Raw genomic sequence first — 18,696 nt, forward strand, 5'->3', positions numbered from 1 at the left:
TGAACAATCTGCCCTAGTGACCCTGCTTTGAGCAGAAAGACTAGACTACAACATCTCTAGAAATCCATTCCAAATTCAACTTCTCTGTCATTCTACAATTCTGTGAATATGAGCAATGCTGGAACAGTAGCTAGACACAGAGCCGGCTTTGGGGGAAAAAGGACTGACTGGAAAGGAAGCTGAATGAACCAGTATATGTGCAAATAGCAGCAAATGAAACAACCCTAGGAGCCCCGTGTCCCTCACCGCAGCGTCTGCAGCTGGCAGGAAGGATGTTTCAGCCCCTCACACAGCAGCCGAACTCTAGGGTCTCCGAGATCATTTTCACCAAGGTCCAGCTCCCTCAGACTCTGGTTGATGCTGAGCATTGTGGCCAGGTCCCCACAGCACGCACTGGTGAGTTCACACCACAACACTCTGCAGGGGAGACACATTGATAAGTGCTGTGGAGCTTATCACAACCTCAATGGCAGATGCAACCGCCCACCAGTGCTTCACCATGGGCCAATGACCATAAACCATGGCCTCACACCCTTCCCACACTTGCCACGTGCCCACCACACAGCCAATAAGGGGCCAGTGCTGCAGCCGCCACCCAATCCAAGGACACCCCCATGGCCTCCCCTCAGCCAATCCCCTCCCAGGAGGCACGGAAGAGCCCCCTGGCCCCACAGCTCTGCCGCAGCCATGCAGGCACCATTCCTGGGAAGGGATCCACACAGCCATACACCCCATCATTTGGTGCCCACAAAGATGCTGGAGAACAACTCCAAGAAGACCCATGTTCCTCACCGCAACATCTGCAGCTGGCAGGAAGGATGTTTCAGCCCCTCACACAGCAGCTGCACTCCAGGGTCTTCCAGCTTATTTCCCTGCATGTCCAGCTCTCTCAGGCTCTGGCTGGTGCTAAGCACCACAGCCAGGTCCCCACAGCAGGCGCTGTCCATTTCACACCACCGCAACCTGCAGGGAAGACACACAGAAAAGAGCTGCAGGGCTCATCACTACCCGCCAGTCCATTACCAGGCCAATGACCATAAGCTGTCACCACAAATCCTACCCCACACTTCCCTAGCAGCAGGGAGCTGAGAAGACACACACCCGGCAAGGAGCCCTGCAACCAGGGTGCCTGGAAGAGCTCAGTGAGGGGCACTGTGGAGGGCATGGCCACCAGCTCCACCTGCACAGTACTCCCTTCTCAGGATGAGCAGGGACCCAACGCTGCAGACTCACCTGGCTTATGGCTTTCCCTCAGTCTTGCAGGAAGCAGCCTCCCAGTCCCAGCCCCATTGAGTGCTGCCCACAGGGCAGCTAGGGAAAAACCCAAGGAGCCTCCTGTCCCTCACCACAGTGTCTGCAGCTGGCAGGAAGGATGTTTCAGCCCCTCACAAAGCAGACGCACTTTAGAGGCTTGCAGGTTATCAATAAGGTCCAGCTCCCTCAGGCTCTGGTTCGTGCTGAGCGCTGCAGCCAGATCCCCATAACAAGTGCTGCTGATTTTGCAACTCAACAACCTGCAGTGGAGATACATGGACACATCGATATGAGCCAAGAGGCTTGTCACTGCTGTAATAACAGATGGACCCACTCACCAGCCTGTTACCCCACCAATACTTATGAACAATGGGCAGAAACACTGCCCCACACTGTCTAGGATACCAGTGCCCATCATCACCCCCCACTTCAGCTAACGGGACCAACAGATCTCAGAAACCAGAGGGCTGCCTCCTCTGCTTCTTTCCACAGCCCAGAAGAAAAGCCTGGAGAACTGCGTTGCTACCCTTTCTCATGGCACACAGAGGAACAGCTTCACCCAAAGGGGTGGTAAGTCTTCTTTACAAGCCAGGACACAGCAAAGAGCAGGAAAACCAACAGTGCCTGTGAGATCCTCCCTCACAACCAAGAACAGTCCCAGAGAGCATACATGGCCAAGAACTATGGGAACTGAATGGAGAGCACTTCAGGCAGGACAATGAGAGGTGAGCATCACTTGGCAGATGAAAATGGAGGAGAGGAATCGTGGCTGAGTGAGAGACAGAGGCCTGACACTGTGCAGCAGTCGGTCACTCTGGAACTGTGTTCACTGCCAGCAGCACGGCCCCATGGCATTGGGAGGGGAAGCCCACAATATCCTGCCCTGCATCCCTTCACCTAGCAGCAGCCCTGGCAAAGAGACTAAAGCAACATTACAACAAAGCCTCCAATATGCTAAGCAGGGCTTGGCAATACCTGCCAATGTTATACATTTCTGGATGTGTAGGTGTGTTGCACAGAACTGCAGTATGTCTGCCTGTGTGCCCCCTGCCCCTAGCTCCCAGGTACAGTTGGACTGATGGAGGTTTGCACTGGCTGCAGCAGAGCCTAGAGAAAAGAGAACCAAAAGGGAAGAGGGGAAGATTGGCCTCACTGTGAAGGAATACCTTTCTTCTGGGCTGGCTTTTGAAGCTTCCCACACCAAAGAGTCCCAAGAGACTATTCTCTCAGCAGGGACTCTGACAGAGAGGTATATCAGGACAGGAGGGCTTGGAGTGTTTAAAGTGTTCTTCATCCCTGCTGAAGGTGCTGCTGTATGTTTGCAGCTAGCTAACTGAAGCTGATGTAGCAAGGGGTCATATACTGGCCTACAGAGAACTTGGCAAGGAGTGGAAGGAAACAGCAATGGCTAGATCTTTTCCTTAGGGCATTTACACAAGACTTCTTATCAGGATCATGCTTTTGAAGTAGAACCCTAGAGTGCACCCAGTTATTGTCTGCTGGTCACACTGTAGAGAGGTCTCTTCCCAGTAGGTTTCTTTGAGATGAGCTGGGCACAGAAGTTGCACTCCAGAAGCACAACTACTATACTACAGCTGTCAGAGGCTTATGGTCCAGGGAACCAAACCATAGGTGAGCCAAAGGGAAAGCACCCAAATACATCCAGAGTGTGATCATCACACCCTCCACATCAACACTTCTGCCCTGTGCATCTATCCTCGTGGCTCAACACTACTTACAAAGGTGAATACACCCTTTCAATCCACCAACCTTCTTGATTAATTCCCACCAGTTCCTGTCCCTGACCTTCTTCCCCACTGACTGGCTACCCCCAAAGGCTAGAGACAACAAGCGGGAATTTCTCTGAACTCTGTCTTCTCCCCAGACACAGTCACATCAGCGTGCACACAAGTGCTCCCACTGCCCCATGGGGGCGGGCACAGCTCGATTTCACTGTCTGCCTAGAGGGTCCCACTGCCATGGCACATACCCCATACGACTCGAACATCCCCCTGGGGCTCACTGTGACGAGACAGCATCTATGCAAGAACCCTGACATTGGGAATGGCAGCTTGGATGGCCATGTGAGTAAAACAGAACAACTGGAATGGCAGCTGAGTGACCCCAGGACATGTGTTGACACATGGCCATGGGCACACGGTGCAAAGGCAGACACTGCACCCAGGAGATCAGGACTGACTCTCCCGCTCAGTCCCACTGGAAACATCAAAAGGATAGCCCTGCCTCTCTACTGCAGTAGAAGCAGAAGCAGAAGCAGAAGCGGCATGCATCCCCCTGCAGTACTACAGAGACCAGGGCTGGGGCAGAAGGTCCCTAGGCAAGACATCTGTCACAGCTATTATTGCTGTCCTGGCAGGGCACGCAACAAGCACAGGATGAGCAGGGACCCCACCCTGACAATGCACCTCACAGGTAGCCTCTCGCCATCCCTGCACACAGGCAGGAGCTGCCCTGCCCCAGCCACAAGCCACACTGAGTGCCACCCATGGGGCAGCCAAGGAGAAGCCCCAATGAGCCCCGTGTCCCTCACCGCAGTGTCTGCAGCTGGCAGGAAGGATGTTTCAGCCCCTCACACAGCAGCCGCACTCCAGGGTCTTCCAGTTTATTTCCCTCCAGGTTCAGCTCCCTCAGACTCTGGCTGGTGCTGAGCAACACGGACAGGTGCCCACAGACAGTGCTGGTGAGTTGATATTTCACCAATCTGAAAAAGATCCACTGAGTTATCACAACCACCAGGACAAATGCTCTTGCCCACCAGCCCATCACCAAGATGATGACCATAAGCCATGGCCACAAACCTCACCAACGTCCACCCCACAACCAATCTCCTCTGAGGAAGTACCCCTCAACCCTACAGCTCTGCCCAGCCAGCAGGCCGCAGCCAGTCCCTGCCCCAGCAGCCTCATTCCTGCCTCTCCCAGCAGTGGGGGCTGAGAAGATACACACCAGGCAGGCAGCCCTGCAACTAGGGTTCCTGGAAGAGCTGGCTGAGGAGCACCGCAAGGGCACAGCCGCCAGCTCCGCCTGCACAGTGCTTATCTTGGTGCTAGAGCCAGGAGCAGCTCCCATTTCCTCTGCTCACCTGCTGATGGGACCTCTCCCTCAATACGACAGCTGGAAGGAACAAAGCCACCTTTTAAACAGAACAGGCTCAGCTCAGTGTAAACTGAAGTGGGAAGTGCTGCCTTCCCATAGAGCCAAGAAAAGTTAACGGAGACCTTGGAGTGGGAAAGGCTCTGGGAAAAGCCCTGAGGAGTCCCATGTCCCTCACCGCAGTGTCTGCAGCTGGCAGGAAGGATGTTGCAGCCCCTCACACAGCAACTGCAATCCAAGGTCTCCCAGCTCATTATCACCAACGTCCAGCTCTCTCAGGCTCTGGCTGGTGCTGAGCACTCTGGCAAGGTCCCCACAGATGGTGCTGCTGAGTCGGCACCACCACAACCTGCAGGGGAGACACAGGGAGAAGAGCTGTGGGGTCGTCACAGCCACCAGGCCCTCACCGGGCTAATGACCATAAGCCATGGCCACAAACCCTGCCCACACTCACCACATGCCCACCCCACGGCCAATGAGGGCCCAGCACCGCAGCCACTGCCCACTCCCCTTAGTCAATGCCCTCCTAGGCTGCACCCAATGCTCAGCCCCACAGCTCTGCTCTGGTCGCACAGGATGCAGCCCAGGGGAGGGCTCCCCACAGCCCCACCCTCTCCACCCACTAATCCCAGCCAGCCATGGCACCACGAAGCCCCTCCACTCATTGTGGGGCAATCGGAGCTGTGCTGACGGAACAGGGACAGGGACACACCCCCTCCTAGCTGGCCATGCCTGCAGGCAGCCATGGGGCTGTCCTGCCCTGGCATTGGGCCTGGCTCCCTGCAGGCTGCTGGGCTCCCCACTGCCCCCAGCCCCACACTTGCTCTGTGGGACGTCCCAGACCACTCCTGCAAAGAGCAGCTCTGCCCTCAGGCCTGGGCAGCGGGCAGCTGCCAGGCCTTGCCTCAGCCACCACAGCCCTGCCTTTGGACTGTGCTCCTGGGGAGGAAGGGAAACCCACAAGAATCTGCGGGATTCACTAGAGTCTGATCTTGGGCCTAGGTGTTACTGTGGATGCCCCTCCATGGATGTACACTTTGCACTCTGCTATCCCCTCGTCTGGTGTGGGAAACAGCTTGGCTGACCCTGATGTGGTTTTATCCTGTCTCTAACGAAGTAAAGAAGAGCAGAGGAAGAGCAAGTCTCCTCCTTGCTTCCTAAGCATTTTGACTCCTAATGTGAAATTAAGGTTTCTTTCTCCACCCCCTCCCCATCCTTAGTTGAAGTTCCCAGAGTTCCAGTGGAGCCATGGAAAATCCCCTTCCCTAAATGGCCCATTGCAAGGCCCTTGGATATTAGTCTACGGTATGAGGGTTGTGAACACAAGCTGTATCAGGCTGTGAAAGGAGCCTCCTCTCAAACACCTGGCCACCAGCAGTAGGCTTAACAGCATCAAACAAAGGGACTTCTTCACCAGCAGGATACAGGTAAACAGAGTGAGTTGCCTATTTGAGAGAAGAGTCGCATTTTTGTTTGTTTGTCTCTAAGGAACAGAATAGTTTTCTCACTTGACTGTTTTTAATTTGCTCCCTGGTTTTCCTAAAGCTTGACAGAGCAGGGACACAGGTGATGGACTGGACTCCTCTGCCTGGGGTGTGTGCCTAGAAAAGTCAGAGAAGACATGATCTGCATTAGAGGATGCAAGCTGAATTTGTAACTAATTCACCAACATCAAGATAGCATGTTAGGGAACATAACACCCCACTCAAAGCATGACTGTGTATATTTCCAGTTTACTGAAAAAAAAAAAAAACTAACCCACCCAAAGCCAGATGTGTCTCATACTGTACAATGCTAGGTCAGATTTACATGAAATTCACAGTAATCACAAACGCTGCACTGCATATGGCTACCTGAGACACGTCTAGTTTTGCTGTCCATGTACACAGATTGTGTTAGCTGTGGTCAAGTCTGTTAAGAAGCATTCCCAGGGAAGATGGGTTGGTGCTATTCACACTCATCTGCAAACCTTCAAGGAGCAATGCACTGGGCTGCCTCAACAGAGGTCTCCAAAACTGCCTCAGCTCTGATCAGATCAAAAGGCTCCTCTGGAATCCAAGAAACAGATTCTTTTGAGAATTCAGGGGCTGAAGAAGAGAAACTGCTCCAGCTGTAAAGGCAAGAGAGAACTAACAATGTCCCCAAGCAGGTGACAGGAACCGGAGCACATTCACAGCCTTCACTTCTGGTGTTAACCCCTTCTTATAAGCTGTGTTCCTTCTCTGCACATTAACCAATACTGTTTGGAAAAACTCCCCACTGAGCACTTGTCCTGGTTTCAGCTGGGATAGAGTTAGTTTTCTTCTTAGTAGCTGGTAGAGCGCTGTGTTTTGGATTTAGGATGAGACTAATGTTGATAACACACTGATGTTTTGGTTTTTGCTGAGCAGAGTTTACACCAGTCAAGGACTTTTCAGCTTCTTGTGCTCTGCCAGGTGCACAAGGAGCTGGGAGGGAGCATAGCTAGGACAGCTGACCCAGACTGGCCAAAGGGCTATTCCATACCATATGACGTCATGCTCAGTATATAAGCTGGGGGAAGAAGAAGGAAGGGGGGGACATTGGGCGTGATGGCATTTGTCTTCCCAAGTAACCGTTACGCGTGATGGAGCCCTGCTTTCCTGGCGATGGCTGAACACCTGCCTGCCCATGGGAAGCAGTGAATGAATTCCTTGCTTTGCTCTGCTTGTGCACGCGGCTTTTGCTTTACCCATTAAACTGTCTTTATCTCAACCCGTGAGTTTTCTCACTTTTACTCTTCCGATTCTCTCCCCCATCCCACCGGCAGGGAGTGAGCGAGCGGCTGGGTGGTGCTTAGTTGCTGGCTGGGGTTAAACCACGACAGCACTGAACTCCTAAAGACAGGACCCAAGGGACCAAGTCCAGCTGCGCCCATTGGGTAATGCCAACTGTACTATAAGCAGGAGCCCGCTGCCCTGGTATAAGACCAAGAACCTCCCTCAGGGTTGCAGCTGCACAGATCTGGAAAGCAGTCAGAGCCAGGGTCTAGCCCAGTGTCCAAAGAGACATCCTGGGGGGGGGGGGGAGCTTTTGAGGAGTGGGCCCATGCAAACCTCATGAACTTCAACAAGACCAATTACAAGGTCCTGCACCTGGGTCAGGGCAATCCCCAGTATCAATCCAGACTGGGGGATGAATGGATTGAGAGTAGCCCTGTGGAGAAGCACTCAGGGACACCGCTGGAAGAAAAAACTGGGTATGAGCTGGCAATGTGCGCTTGCAGCCCAGAAAGCCGATCATATCACTGGCTGCATAAAAAGAAGCAAGGCCAGCAGGTTGAGGGAGCCGATTCTGCCCTTCTATTCTGCTCTCATGAGACCCCACCTGTAGCACTGCATCCAGTTCTGGGGTCCCCAGGACAAGAAAGATATGGACCTGTTAGAGCAGATCCAGACGAGGGCCATGAAAATGATCTGAGGACTGGAACACCTCTCTTATGAAGAAAGGCTGACAGAGCTGGGGTTGTTCAGCCTGGAGAAGAGAAGGCTCTGGGGAGACATTACGGCAGCCTTTCAGTACCTAGAGGAGCTTATAAGAAAGATGCAGAAAGAGTTTTTACCAGGGCCTGTAGTGACAGGACAAGGGGCAAGAGTTTTAAACTGAAAGAGGGTAGATATAGAATGGACATAAGGAAGAGATCTTTTATGATGAGGGTGGAGAGACACTGGAACAGGTTGCCCAGAGAAGTTGTGGATGTCCCGAACCCAGAAGTGTTCAAGGGCAGGCTGGATGGGGCTTTGAGCAACCTCATATAGTGAAAAATGTCCCTGTCCATGGCAGGGGAGTTGGACTAGATGATCTTTAAAAGGTCCCTTCCAACCCAAACCATTGTATGGCTCTACATGTTGGGCAGCCAGGCTCTCGATCAGTGTAATTTGGAGCAGGACAATAAACTTGCTCTTTTCACTCTACTTGTGCCAGACTTGTGCTGCCAGGAGCTTCCTTTCTTTTTCTTAGTTGTGATGAGGGAACAAAAGGAGCTTTTTTCCTAACATTGATGGGGAAACACCCAGAGGGTACCACCACCACCATCCCTTCCCAAACTCCTTACCAGTCACGCTACTGACAGTGGAAATACAGATACAGAAAAGAGACCCATGTACCATCCCAAGTCACAGGTACAGGGTTGCTTTGTGAGATAAAATGCAGGCTGAGCCACCACAGCAGGTGTTCAGATGCCACTGGTGGGTTCTACAGCACAGATCAACTCTGGCATGGTCACATCACCCATCAGAGCTTTTAGCAGGAAGACAGCACCCCTAGGGAGAAGTGGAGAGCATGTAATCATGGGCTGCAGAAGGCCGTATCTTGGGCTTTTGCATCCAAAGGGCAGGGGGTGAACTGGATACATCTACACGGTGTCTTCTTGAGCCAGGGGATCTCTCCAGTACAGTCTGGCTTTGCATGGCCTCTCACTTAAGCTTAGCTCTCATAGTGGGAGGAAGGAGTTTATGACAGGCAGAGGCAAGATAAGGGATAGGGACTTTCTTTAAAAAGGCTGGGCAGAGAAACAGAAAGAAAAGCTATGGGCTCAGCACCCCTTCCCCTGAGCCATGAGGTCCTGTGCAGTGCTGTCTCTCATATAGTGCAGTGCACAGCATGTCCCTATTCAGAATGAGGATATGTGAGAAGCCCACAAGACAAACAAGACTCACCAATCTGGTTAAGACTGACTTAAAAACCTCAGTGGCAGGAGTCAATGCTGTAGCTCTGACCAGGCAGCCTTTATGTCAAACAGCCTCAGGGTAAAAAGCCTTGGAAAGCTTATGAGGTCATCTTTTGCACAGAGCTTTCTTTCTGAACTCTTACTTACACGAGCACTTTAGATGCACAAAAGTTTAATTCTGAAGAAAAACTCCCCTCTGAGGCACCCTCTTCCAGTGGAGCAGTCCCAATGTCAGGCCCCAAATTAGAGTAGCTTCTCCAATTTAAGAGACACTTTCAGTGAAAGAAACCTTGAAAAGCAGCAAAAAACATCCACTGAATACATTTAGATTCCCACACAAGCCATCAATTTGATGTCTAGTAGCTGGAACCTGGATGAAAGGAACAGGGCTGAAGCCTATGTGCTGCAAGGATTGAGAACACCCTTGGAGGACAGCCAGCGGGAAGAAAAGGCATATCTCCAGTGGACTGCTTGCTGATGGGCTCCACTGCCTATAGATCTGCACTGCAACCTCAGTGCAAGACAGCCTGAGCTGCGTTTAGAGGGAAAGGCCTTCAAAAGACTTCAAAGAGCATCTTTAGCACAGATCATTTGTTTCAGAAATGCATTAGCTTTAGCTGTGCTTTGCAACACAAATCTTTCTAGTTAGAATACAACGTCTCTGACGCACCCTATTCCAGTGGAAGACTAACAATGCCACACCTAAAGCAGCAGCAGCTTTTCCAGTTTAACAGACACCTACCACCGTAATTTGAAAGAAATCTGGAAGAGTAGCAACAGTAAATTGTCATCATTGAATGCAATCTCACACAATCAATCAAACTGATCCTCAAAGCACATAGTGAATGGCAGGACCACACCTTTGTGGTAGAAGGGCTGAGAACATCCTTGGACACTACCACAAATCTGCTGCAAAAGGCAACATTTCAGCCAGAAGCAGGCGGTGGTGGAGAGACAGTGGATCTCTGAAAGACCATAAATCATAGATTCACAGCATGGTTGAGGCTGGAAGGGACCTCTGCTCCAACTTCCCTGCTCAGGCCACCTCAAGCAGGTTGCCCAGGACCATGTTCAGCAGCTTTTGAATATCACCAAGGATGGAGACTCCACAACCTCCCTGGGAAACCTGTGCCAGTGCTCAGTCACCCTCCCAGTGAAAAAGGGTTTCCTGATGTTCAGAGGGAACCTCCTGTGTTTCAGCTTGTGCTCATTGCCTCTGGTCCTGTCACTAAGGACCACTGAAAAGAACCTAGCTTTGTCCTCTTTGCACTGTCCCTTCAGGTGTTTATCTACATTGACGAGATCCCCCTAAGCCTTCTTTTCTCCAGGCTGCAAAGTCCCAGCTCCCTCAGCCTTTCTTCATTTGCAAGACATTGAAAAACCAAAGCTGAAAAACTTCTCAGCATTTGTCTTCAGTATCCCATTGATACTGTGTACGCTGGGTTCTGCAAGTCTAGGAAGGTGGGAGACTTTCTCTGTAACTGGCCTCAATATTAACTGTCCCTTAAAAAACAAAGAAACTATTACTTAAAACAGCGCACTGATGAAATAGCACACATCAAATAACTGTACTGCTCCTTCCTCTAATACACAGCACACTACCTGCCTCTTTTCATCTCTGTCTCAGTCCAAGTTCCACCTTTGGACAATTCTAAGCAAAGGTGTAATTTTCAAAGAAATTTTCTATCCCCACACCGGGACCACTCCTGCTGGGCTGACAGCTCCACAGTCATAGGCCTCTCTCCTTTCAAAGCGTAGAGGATTGTGCTTTGACAGTCATCTAGTATCACAAGAAAGCCTCTCCACAATAAGAAGATTGCACCCTACAGATGAGAAGGACATAGAGGAAAACTGCACTTTTACAATGATGTTTTACCCAACTCCTAACAAGCCCTCCACAGCATGAGCCAAACTGGTTTGTATTTTAAAGACAGGCAAATGACTATACCTTTAAAAACCTTTTCTGCAGAGAATGGGTCTCTATAAAAGTAGTACAGGGGAGAGAGATGCTTGTATTTCCTGCAGAAAAACATCACTCCAGGCTGATATTTGCCCTCACCTAGGAGCAAAGGCTTTGAAGAGAAAATCTGCATTCACTGCTCTCTTCCTCCTTTATGCAACTGCTCGCACAGCAGGTCCTGCCTCCACATGTGGTCTCCACAATAGGCTTAGTCAATCAGTAAAAAAATAAATAACATGGATAGGGGATAGGAGCAGGGGAATGCTGTTAGCATGAGAGCAGGAAGATTCTCTTCATCAGCATTAACTTCACAGAGATTTTTATAATGGAAAGACTTCCAACCATTTTTAGTTTTTAAAACGGGGAGAACACCAATTTATGTAATCAAGAAACTCCACCCCTGTGGCCGCCAGCAATACTTACTGATGTGACCTATCTGGAGGTCCTGGAACAAACTCGTTTTCATGGTCTTCCAGTGCAACTAAGCAGCTTTGAAGATGAAAGCAGTCCAGTCCAGTCCACCGTCTGACACAAAATGAAAGAACCATTTGATCATATTGGCTCAGGTTGCAGTCTTCCAGAACTAGCCCAGTGAAATGTTCCAATGCTTTGCTCACAAACATTTCTTCTTGAATCTCAAACAAACAGTGAAATACATTCAAGTTGTCAATCACTCCTCTAGGACATGAAGTTATTCCTTGGCCTATTTGAATATACTTCAATAAGTCTTCCTTAATTCTAGATGAGATTTTACAACCAGTTCTTTCCATCAGATACTCACTTGTTTCCTCATTTAACAAGCCAAACAGGAATTGTACCACTAATATCCAATTTGTATCATACTCACGATACTTTTCTAACACTTTCTTTATATCCTTTCCTGGTGTCCTCAATTCTCCCGTTTCCTCATTGTCCTCCAGTGCATAGAACAATGCTGCAAAAAACTCTTGAAAGCTCAGGTGAAGGAAGCTGTAGACACTCACGCACTTCATACGGTTTCTTAGAACACTCTCATTCAGAAGAAGGGAGAGAAGGACTGGGTGATTTAAGCCATACACCTCAATCTCCTTTTCATGAAACAGGATCTTCTGCTTCCAGATTCCATCAGCAGCCATGCAGCAAAGTCTGCTCAGGAACTTCTTCGTATCCTGCTTCAGATCGTCACTCCCACACTTGAGTAAGCTGGAAATGTACAGCACGTACAGCATTGTGGTTGTTCTAGAAGTCTGGACAAGATCTTTCCCTTCATTAAGTTCTTGTTCAAGGACAGTGCAGATGGTCCAACACATGATGGGTACAAGGCACATGGCAAAGAGAGTGTCATTTCTTTTGACAAAGGTAATGGCTTTTATTGCTTTCTCTTCCTCCCTGAAAAACTTGTGGAAATATTCCTCCTTCTCAGCATCTGAAAAGCCCATTATTTCTACATAACGCTCCTCCTTTAAACACTGCCCCAGCCTCTGAAGAGCTGTTGGTCTTGTAGTGATGAGCAAGGAGGATTGAGACAAGAGAGTTTTCTGAAATAAACTGCTCAGAATGATTTCCACTGGCTTCCTTTCAACGCAGTCAGAACACAGTTTATTTTTTGGCTGATCCAAGGAAAACCTCAGTTCATCAAAGCCATCAATGACAAACAGGAGCTTTTCGGGACTAGCCAGGATTGCTTCAGGTGGTGCCTTTCCACAAGGACAGCAAGCTGAGATCAGATCCACCAGACTCAGCATATCTGCCTGCTGGGAAAGGTTGATTTCTCTACAGTTTATGTAGAAAGCATAGTCAAATTGTGCATAAATGGCTCCTCTTGCCCAGTCTAGCATGATCTTTCTTGCTGTCACTGTCTTTCCAATCCCTGCGCTACCCACCAGCACAACGATCTGTGGCATTTGACCTCTTTCATCAGGCTGAAAAAGTGTTTCTATAGTAACTGCAGGGTGAGCATCTTCCCTTCTGACTTCTGCATGTCTTTCTCTTAGACCCAGGACTTCATGTTCTCGTTCACTTCTCCCCAGAGGGTTCGTAATCATCACTACCTTCGTATATCTACTGCTTAGAGTCACATTCTCACCCAGAGAAGCATTCACCTCTTTAAATGTATGGAACTCTCTTGCTACATTGTCTCTGTACTTCTTCCTGTAATCTAAAACAGTAAGAAACGTAAGTACAAGTCCCTAGTAAGTGCAGATTTCCCATTAGATCCTTGTCATTAAAACTATTCCAACGACACACTACCACTCGACTGCACTTGTTTTACATGACTTCCAAAGACCTTAACAACGGCTCATGCTGAACACCCCCCTGAACAGGCATCTCTATGCTTTACTTAAGGAAGGTGGGGGCGACCAGCTCCTCTTTACACATCTCCATTAGGTACAGTCAGGTTGAGAGGATGGGACCCATTGGGAAAGAATGCCTTCATGGGAAAGACAGCTGAGGATTTAGTTGGAATAGAGTTGCTAAGCATACTCCTTTTCCTATAAAGCATTGTGGCATCTCTAGTAAAGAAGCAGACTTCCAGTTTCATTTCTCAAATAGAAGATGAATGGTTAACAGTGCTCTGACCAATCTCCACTGCAATAAATAGATGATAATGAAAGTTGCTTAGCTATTGCCCATTGAATCACCTCTCTTCTCTCAAACTCTGCAAAGGAAGAATAATCTGAAGCTTCCTTTGCATTCCCTACGTGGACAGATGATTCTGCACTGTTGTCTCCTGGCTGAGATGGCATCACATAGCGCAATGGTTTCTGCTGAAGTGGCGCTTACCTTCAGCTGATGTTCCAGGACCCAGAGCTGAAACAGGAATTGAACATGTGTATTAGCATTTTCATGCAGCAGCATCCTATGGACAATGCTCAGGGGCAGCAGATTCCTCCAGGGCCCAGTCTTTGCCTAAGCTTGCCTAAAATCCCAGAGGACACTGCAAAGTCAGTGATTTGCTACTGATGCTGGCATATCAGCATTGTGAATGCTCCCCACCCCCTGAATACCCAGGCAGATCCCAGAGTTCTTCTTTCAACCTGCCATTATTTCTCTCAAAGAAACATCAGGCCTGACACCTCTGCTCCATGTTGCCTTTCCTGAAGGTCTCAGCTGAGACCTGCTCTAAGAGCTTTCTTAGTTCCATGTGCAACTCTCCACTCCTGCTGGCTCAGCATGAAGCCCTCCACACCAGCTCATTCAACAGGGCTTTGTAAAAGGTGCCTATGCAGGTGCATCTGTGTGCTGGACACACAGTGGGCACCCAAACTGCTCTGTGACTGAAGGTCTGGGAATGGGTCTGGCCTCCGAGGCTCACACAGCATGCAAGGCCGGCAGACATGATGGAATCAAAAGGCAGGCCAGTAAAAGGGACACTCTGCAGTCATTTATGGGAAGGGGCGGGAAAAAACATCGAGCTAAAATTCTTCCTCTTTCATTGTTTAAGACCTCCCTCCACGCCTTGGGCTGGGATTAGCCCCTAGACCTTCATTCTCCCTACCTGAGTTCTCTAGATAAAACCAAGAGTGCCAAATTCTGGTGTTTCAAAGAAAAACAAAAGCCTGGAAACATACCATGTTGTCTTCCTGCCTCGCTCAGAACACAAAGGCCAGGGAACTTCTATTTCTCTCTTCCACAAGACTAGGCTACTGAGACAGAGTTCAAGCACCGCATCTTCTCATAAGCCATTCACCTGAGACACCCCATGAGGAGCTCCCACATGCATCAGAGCCTTGGACTTTAGGCCATAAAGGTTATAAAGTCACAAAAGCAGGAAGCCTGTTCCCCGTCTGTCTTGAAACTATATCAGGATCCACCCCTGTGCTGAGCACAATAGTCTGGGATCCCCTACAGCCTCTCCTTCCTCTCTGCTCATGTTCCTGGGGCCAAAGGTATCATCCCTGGCCTCCTGCAGACTCCTGCAGCACAGGGCCCCAGACAGGTACAACCAGAGCCTCCTCAGACACAACCAAAGGGAAAGCACATGGGTTCATGCCCTAACCCTTACCATCCATCCCATATCCCAGTACCCTCTGACAGACAGGGGTGAAGGCAGCAGACACCCGCTGCACTGCCTTCACATCAGGAGGGAACCCCTCTCCTACCGAAGACCCCCAGCTCCCACACAGGACCACACTTCCTTCCTGGAGCAGGACAAAAGCCTGGGCTGTGGGCCTCAACCCGCCTCATCTGATCAAGGAGTTGTCCTGCTGTTGAGGACAGACACTGTGGGTCAGGCATGGGGGACCTCAGGGGGAAAGAGAAGAATCAGAACAGCAGTCCCTGAAAGGGGCCTGTAGAGCAGCAGCAGGAAGGAGTCCCTGCAGTTCCTTCCCCTAGGAAGGAATGCACTGGATTTCTCTCCTCCCACTTCCCCAGGACTTGAAAATTGTTCTCTCACCACTGCTAAGAAGTCACTTGCACTTTTTCCAGGGACCAGTTAAAGAGAAAAAAAGAAAAAATATTCATAACCTCTCATTTCCTCACCTTGCTGTTTCTTTCGCTTCAGTTTAGCTGCAGTGTCTCTTTGATTGATCCCTTCCAGCACACAGGTGGCTACCTCCACAGCAATGTCTGGTCCATAGTGCTCACACATGCAGTCAGCAAGCCTGACTGCATCATCGGTTTCTTCCAGTAAACCTCTGGACAGATTGTCCGTGCCTTCATAATCAATATGCGATAATTTAAGCTTGAACTTCTTGAACATGTTCAGCTCCAGATCCTCCACTGCTTCCAAAAGGATATCCCAGGAATTCATCTCTCCTGCCATCACCCTATGCTAAAAATACCCTGGAAAAAAACAGATGTTTAAAGCTAAATTCTCTCCCTGAGACCACAGTACTTCTCTCAGCCTTTTCCTGCAACTCCTGCCTCAGGCATAGGGCTGACATATGAAGGCAGGCTGTTGCAGTATCCCCATACGCACCACACAGAAACAAAGGCAGCAACCAGGGCACTTGAGGAACGCCTGGGCTTCCTGCTGCGCTAGTCACGGCGGCAGGGCTGGGGCTGCACCCTCTGTATTTCTGGAGACAGTGGCTAGTGTGAGTGGAGAGTGGCTATCTGTGCAGAACTAACAGCTTCAGGAGATCGCACACCCACCCACAGCACCAGAGCCAATGCAGCTTTCACTGTATCCACAGCTTTTGCCTGCTTGCAGCTCTGCATCTCACAGGAACAAGAGTGACATCCAGGGAACGAGAAGCCCCTTCCTGCAGGTACAGTGCATCCATACAGAAGCATTTCATCAAGAACTTGTAATGAAAGAAGGTGAGTGAAACTGCACAAAAAGTGGGCTCTTTTTTTTTTCCTTTAAAGACCAATTTTACATCTCATCTACCTGTCAAGCCCATCAGAAGCCCCACGTAATCTTGCCCCAGGAACTCGCTATGTGCTGAGTGAAAGAGACTTTCCAACACATCACCTCATTATAAGGCTCACATTCTTCATTTTCTACAGGCTGCAAATATTTGGCTCTCTGCCCTTCAGCTCAGTCCTCTATGGCTACCCTTGCAGGCCTGTGTGTCGTGTAAGGAGCAATCAGGGGTGAACAGAAGAGCTAGAGGCTCAGCCAGGAGCAGGGAGGGGGATAGCAGCCGTTCCCCTTGCAGGGCTCAGTTAACAGCACCTGCTCCAGCACAGCCCCAGCCCTGGGGCACCATCTCTGCCCCCCTCCCCAGCCCAGGCACGTTTCCCTTGGGACCACGAGGACTGAGAAGGGACAGAAGCTGGTTGCACATCTGTGCCTCGGCACCGGGGGCGGCTTCTGTCCTACTGCAGCTGCTCTACAGCCCCATGCCTTCCCCAGCACCGCTCCCAGCCAGCTGGGCAGTCCAGCATCCCCCGGCCCAGCTCTGGCGCTTGCCTCCCTCCTCCAGAAAAGGGCTGCTTTGTCCCCACGGCAGCTGCTGGGGCTGCTCCCTGGGGCACCCCGCCACTGCTAAGGGCCAGGAGGGCCGGCCACAGGTGAAGCCCCGCTCTGCTCCCCGAGTCCCGGGACCTCAGCAGTCCCACTCTGCTTCCCTGAGCCCTGGGACCACACCAGCCCCGCTCCCCGGGTCACCCTCTCCCCAGGCTCCCTCCCCAGCCCCCGCCTCCCCGAGCCCCGGGAAACCCCCCAGCCCCGGGGCCACACCAGCCCCGCTCCCCGGGTCACCCCCCCCCCCCAGCCCCGCTCCCCGCAGCCCCGCTCCCCGGGTCACACACACACCCCCTCCTCAGCCCCGCTCTCCCCACGCCCGGGGCCACACCAGCCCCGCTCCCCGGGTCACTTCCCCAGCTTCGTTCCCTTCCCCGAGCCCCGCCCAGCCCCGCTCCCTGGGTCACCCCCAGTCCCGCTCCCCTCAGCCCCGCTCCCCGGCTCACCCCGCCCCAGCCCCGCTCCCCCCAGCCCCGGGGCCACACCAGCCCCGCTCCCCGGGTCACCCCCGCAGCCCCCTTCCGCTTCCCCGAGCCCCAGGAGCCCCCCAGCCCCGCTCCCCGAGACCTCAGCTCAGCCCCGCTGCCCGAGGACCCCCCAGCCTCGCCGCCCCCCTCGCCCGCGGCCCGCACCCAGCCGACAGCCGCTCCCCGCTTCCGCAGCGCGGCCTCACTTCCGCAGGGGCCCGGTCCCCCCGGGCGCGGCGGGGGGGCTACGGCGGGCGGTTGGGGCCAGTCCCAGCAGTAACCGCGCGACTGTTGCCAGCCGGTGCTGATGGACTGCCCCGGATTTTTACTGCCTTCTGCACAAACTAACTCATAAAAGTGAAGAGTTATACTCTGGGGAATGGTGTGCAGGGGCAAAACGTGCCTCAGCACTATCAGCTGCAGTCCGTGGCACTGAACTCTCCTGGAATCTTGTTCCAAAATGGGTCACTGGAGTCTTACTGTCCTGGATCAATGGAGGCACAGGAGGTGCACTCCACTGTCCCAGGCATCCCGTTGTGGCCTGGGTTCTCAGCACTCACCAGTAGTGAAAAAAAAGAAAAAGCACAAACCTCTATCAAGAATCAGCAGCTAAAGCTATCTTTTATGTTCACACTCATCTTCATCACTCTCTTCTTAAGCATCTCTCCCTCTGCAGAAGACTTCTTAGCTCTTCTAGATACTGCCTTAACCTCAAACCTGGACATGGGAAGAAGACACAACTTTAGAAAAATGGGTTCCTTTGCTAGGTTAATGCTAAGGCATCTGTAAAGAGTCAGCTCCACAATCTAGGCCACTAAGGGAACCGCTGAGCAGTGCTGGCCTCAGAAGGAGCACAGCAGCACCCTGCTAGACATAGGCTTTGTTATTTTACCTCAATCCTCCTGTACCGTCTTGACCCAAGATGATATTTTGAAGATTTTTTGACTCACTCAAGACATGGAAATACCACAGACAGAGGACCTGCATCCATCTGGTCTTTCATCCACCCACTAAGAGATGCTTTTCATGTTATCTACAAAACAATGGAAATACTAGGATTTTGTTAAATATTTTGTCAGTCTCCACCAGAAGAAAGTGAAACCCTATGAAAGATGCCTAAATTCCTCTGTATATAAAACTAGTCCCATCTAATTTGAATAGTAGGAAGAATCTGAGCCATCTCGTATAACTACTACACAGTGCAGCAAGATAAGGTGGGGAGAACAGGGGCAGGCTCCACAAGAAGATTGGAGTGTGTCAGGCCATGGAACTGAGCCCACATTTGGTGCACTCCTGGTTTGGGAAGACTTAGCCATGC

General features: G+C 51.0%; 1 protein-coding gene across 6 annotated transcripts in view; it reads right to left on the reverse strand.

The window, feature by feature from the left end:
* Positions 1-17,603, reverse strand: part of LOC104022814 (NACHT, LRR and PYD domains-containing protein 12-like) — a 33,434-nt gene extending 15,831 nt beyond the window's left edge. For 2 of the 6 annotated variants that reach the window (XR_015703338.1, XM_087751216.1), the window contains exons 1-12: positions 17,544-17,596; positions 16,095-16,204; positions 15,919-16,018; positions 15,480-15,782; positions 13,779-13,805; positions 11,439-13,152; positions 5,877-5,969; positions 4,547-4,717; positions 3,806-3,976; positions 1,347-1,514; positions 793-963; positions 247-417 (exon numbers count right to left, since the gene is read on the reverse strand). Coding sequence is in view for 5 of the 6 variants with exons in the window: in XM_087751216.1 (XP_087607342.1) it covers positions 247-417; positions 793-963; positions 1,347-1,514; positions 3,806-3,976; positions 4,547-4,717; positions 5,877-5,969; positions 11,439-13,152; positions 13,779-13,805; positions 15,480-15,762 (2,969 nt within the window). In the remaining variant the exon portion in view is untranslated. Of the gene's footprint in view, positions 1-246; positions 418-792; positions 964-1,346; positions 1,515-3,805; positions 3,977-4,546; positions 4,718-5,876; positions 5,970-11,438; positions 13,153-13,778; positions 13,806-15,479; positions 15,783-15,918; positions 16,019-16,094; positions 16,205-16,332; positions 16,570-17,543 lie in introns of those variants that run through there. The other 4 variants (XM_087751217.1, XM_087751220.1, XM_087751218.1 and 1 more) reach the window with 4 other exon arrangements.
* Between the last annotated feature and the right edge of the window lie 1,093 nt (positions 17,604-18,696).

Source organism: Nipponia nippon, unplaced genomic scaffold (genome assembly GCF_047370975.1).
Source record: "Nipponia nippon isolate SJK-2023a ecotype South Korea unplaced genomic scaffold, ASM4737097v1 scaffold_14, whole genome shotgun sequence".
Lineage (NCBI taxonomy): Eukaryota > Metazoa > Chordata > Aves > Pelecaniformes > Threskiornithidae > Nipponia > Nipponia nippon.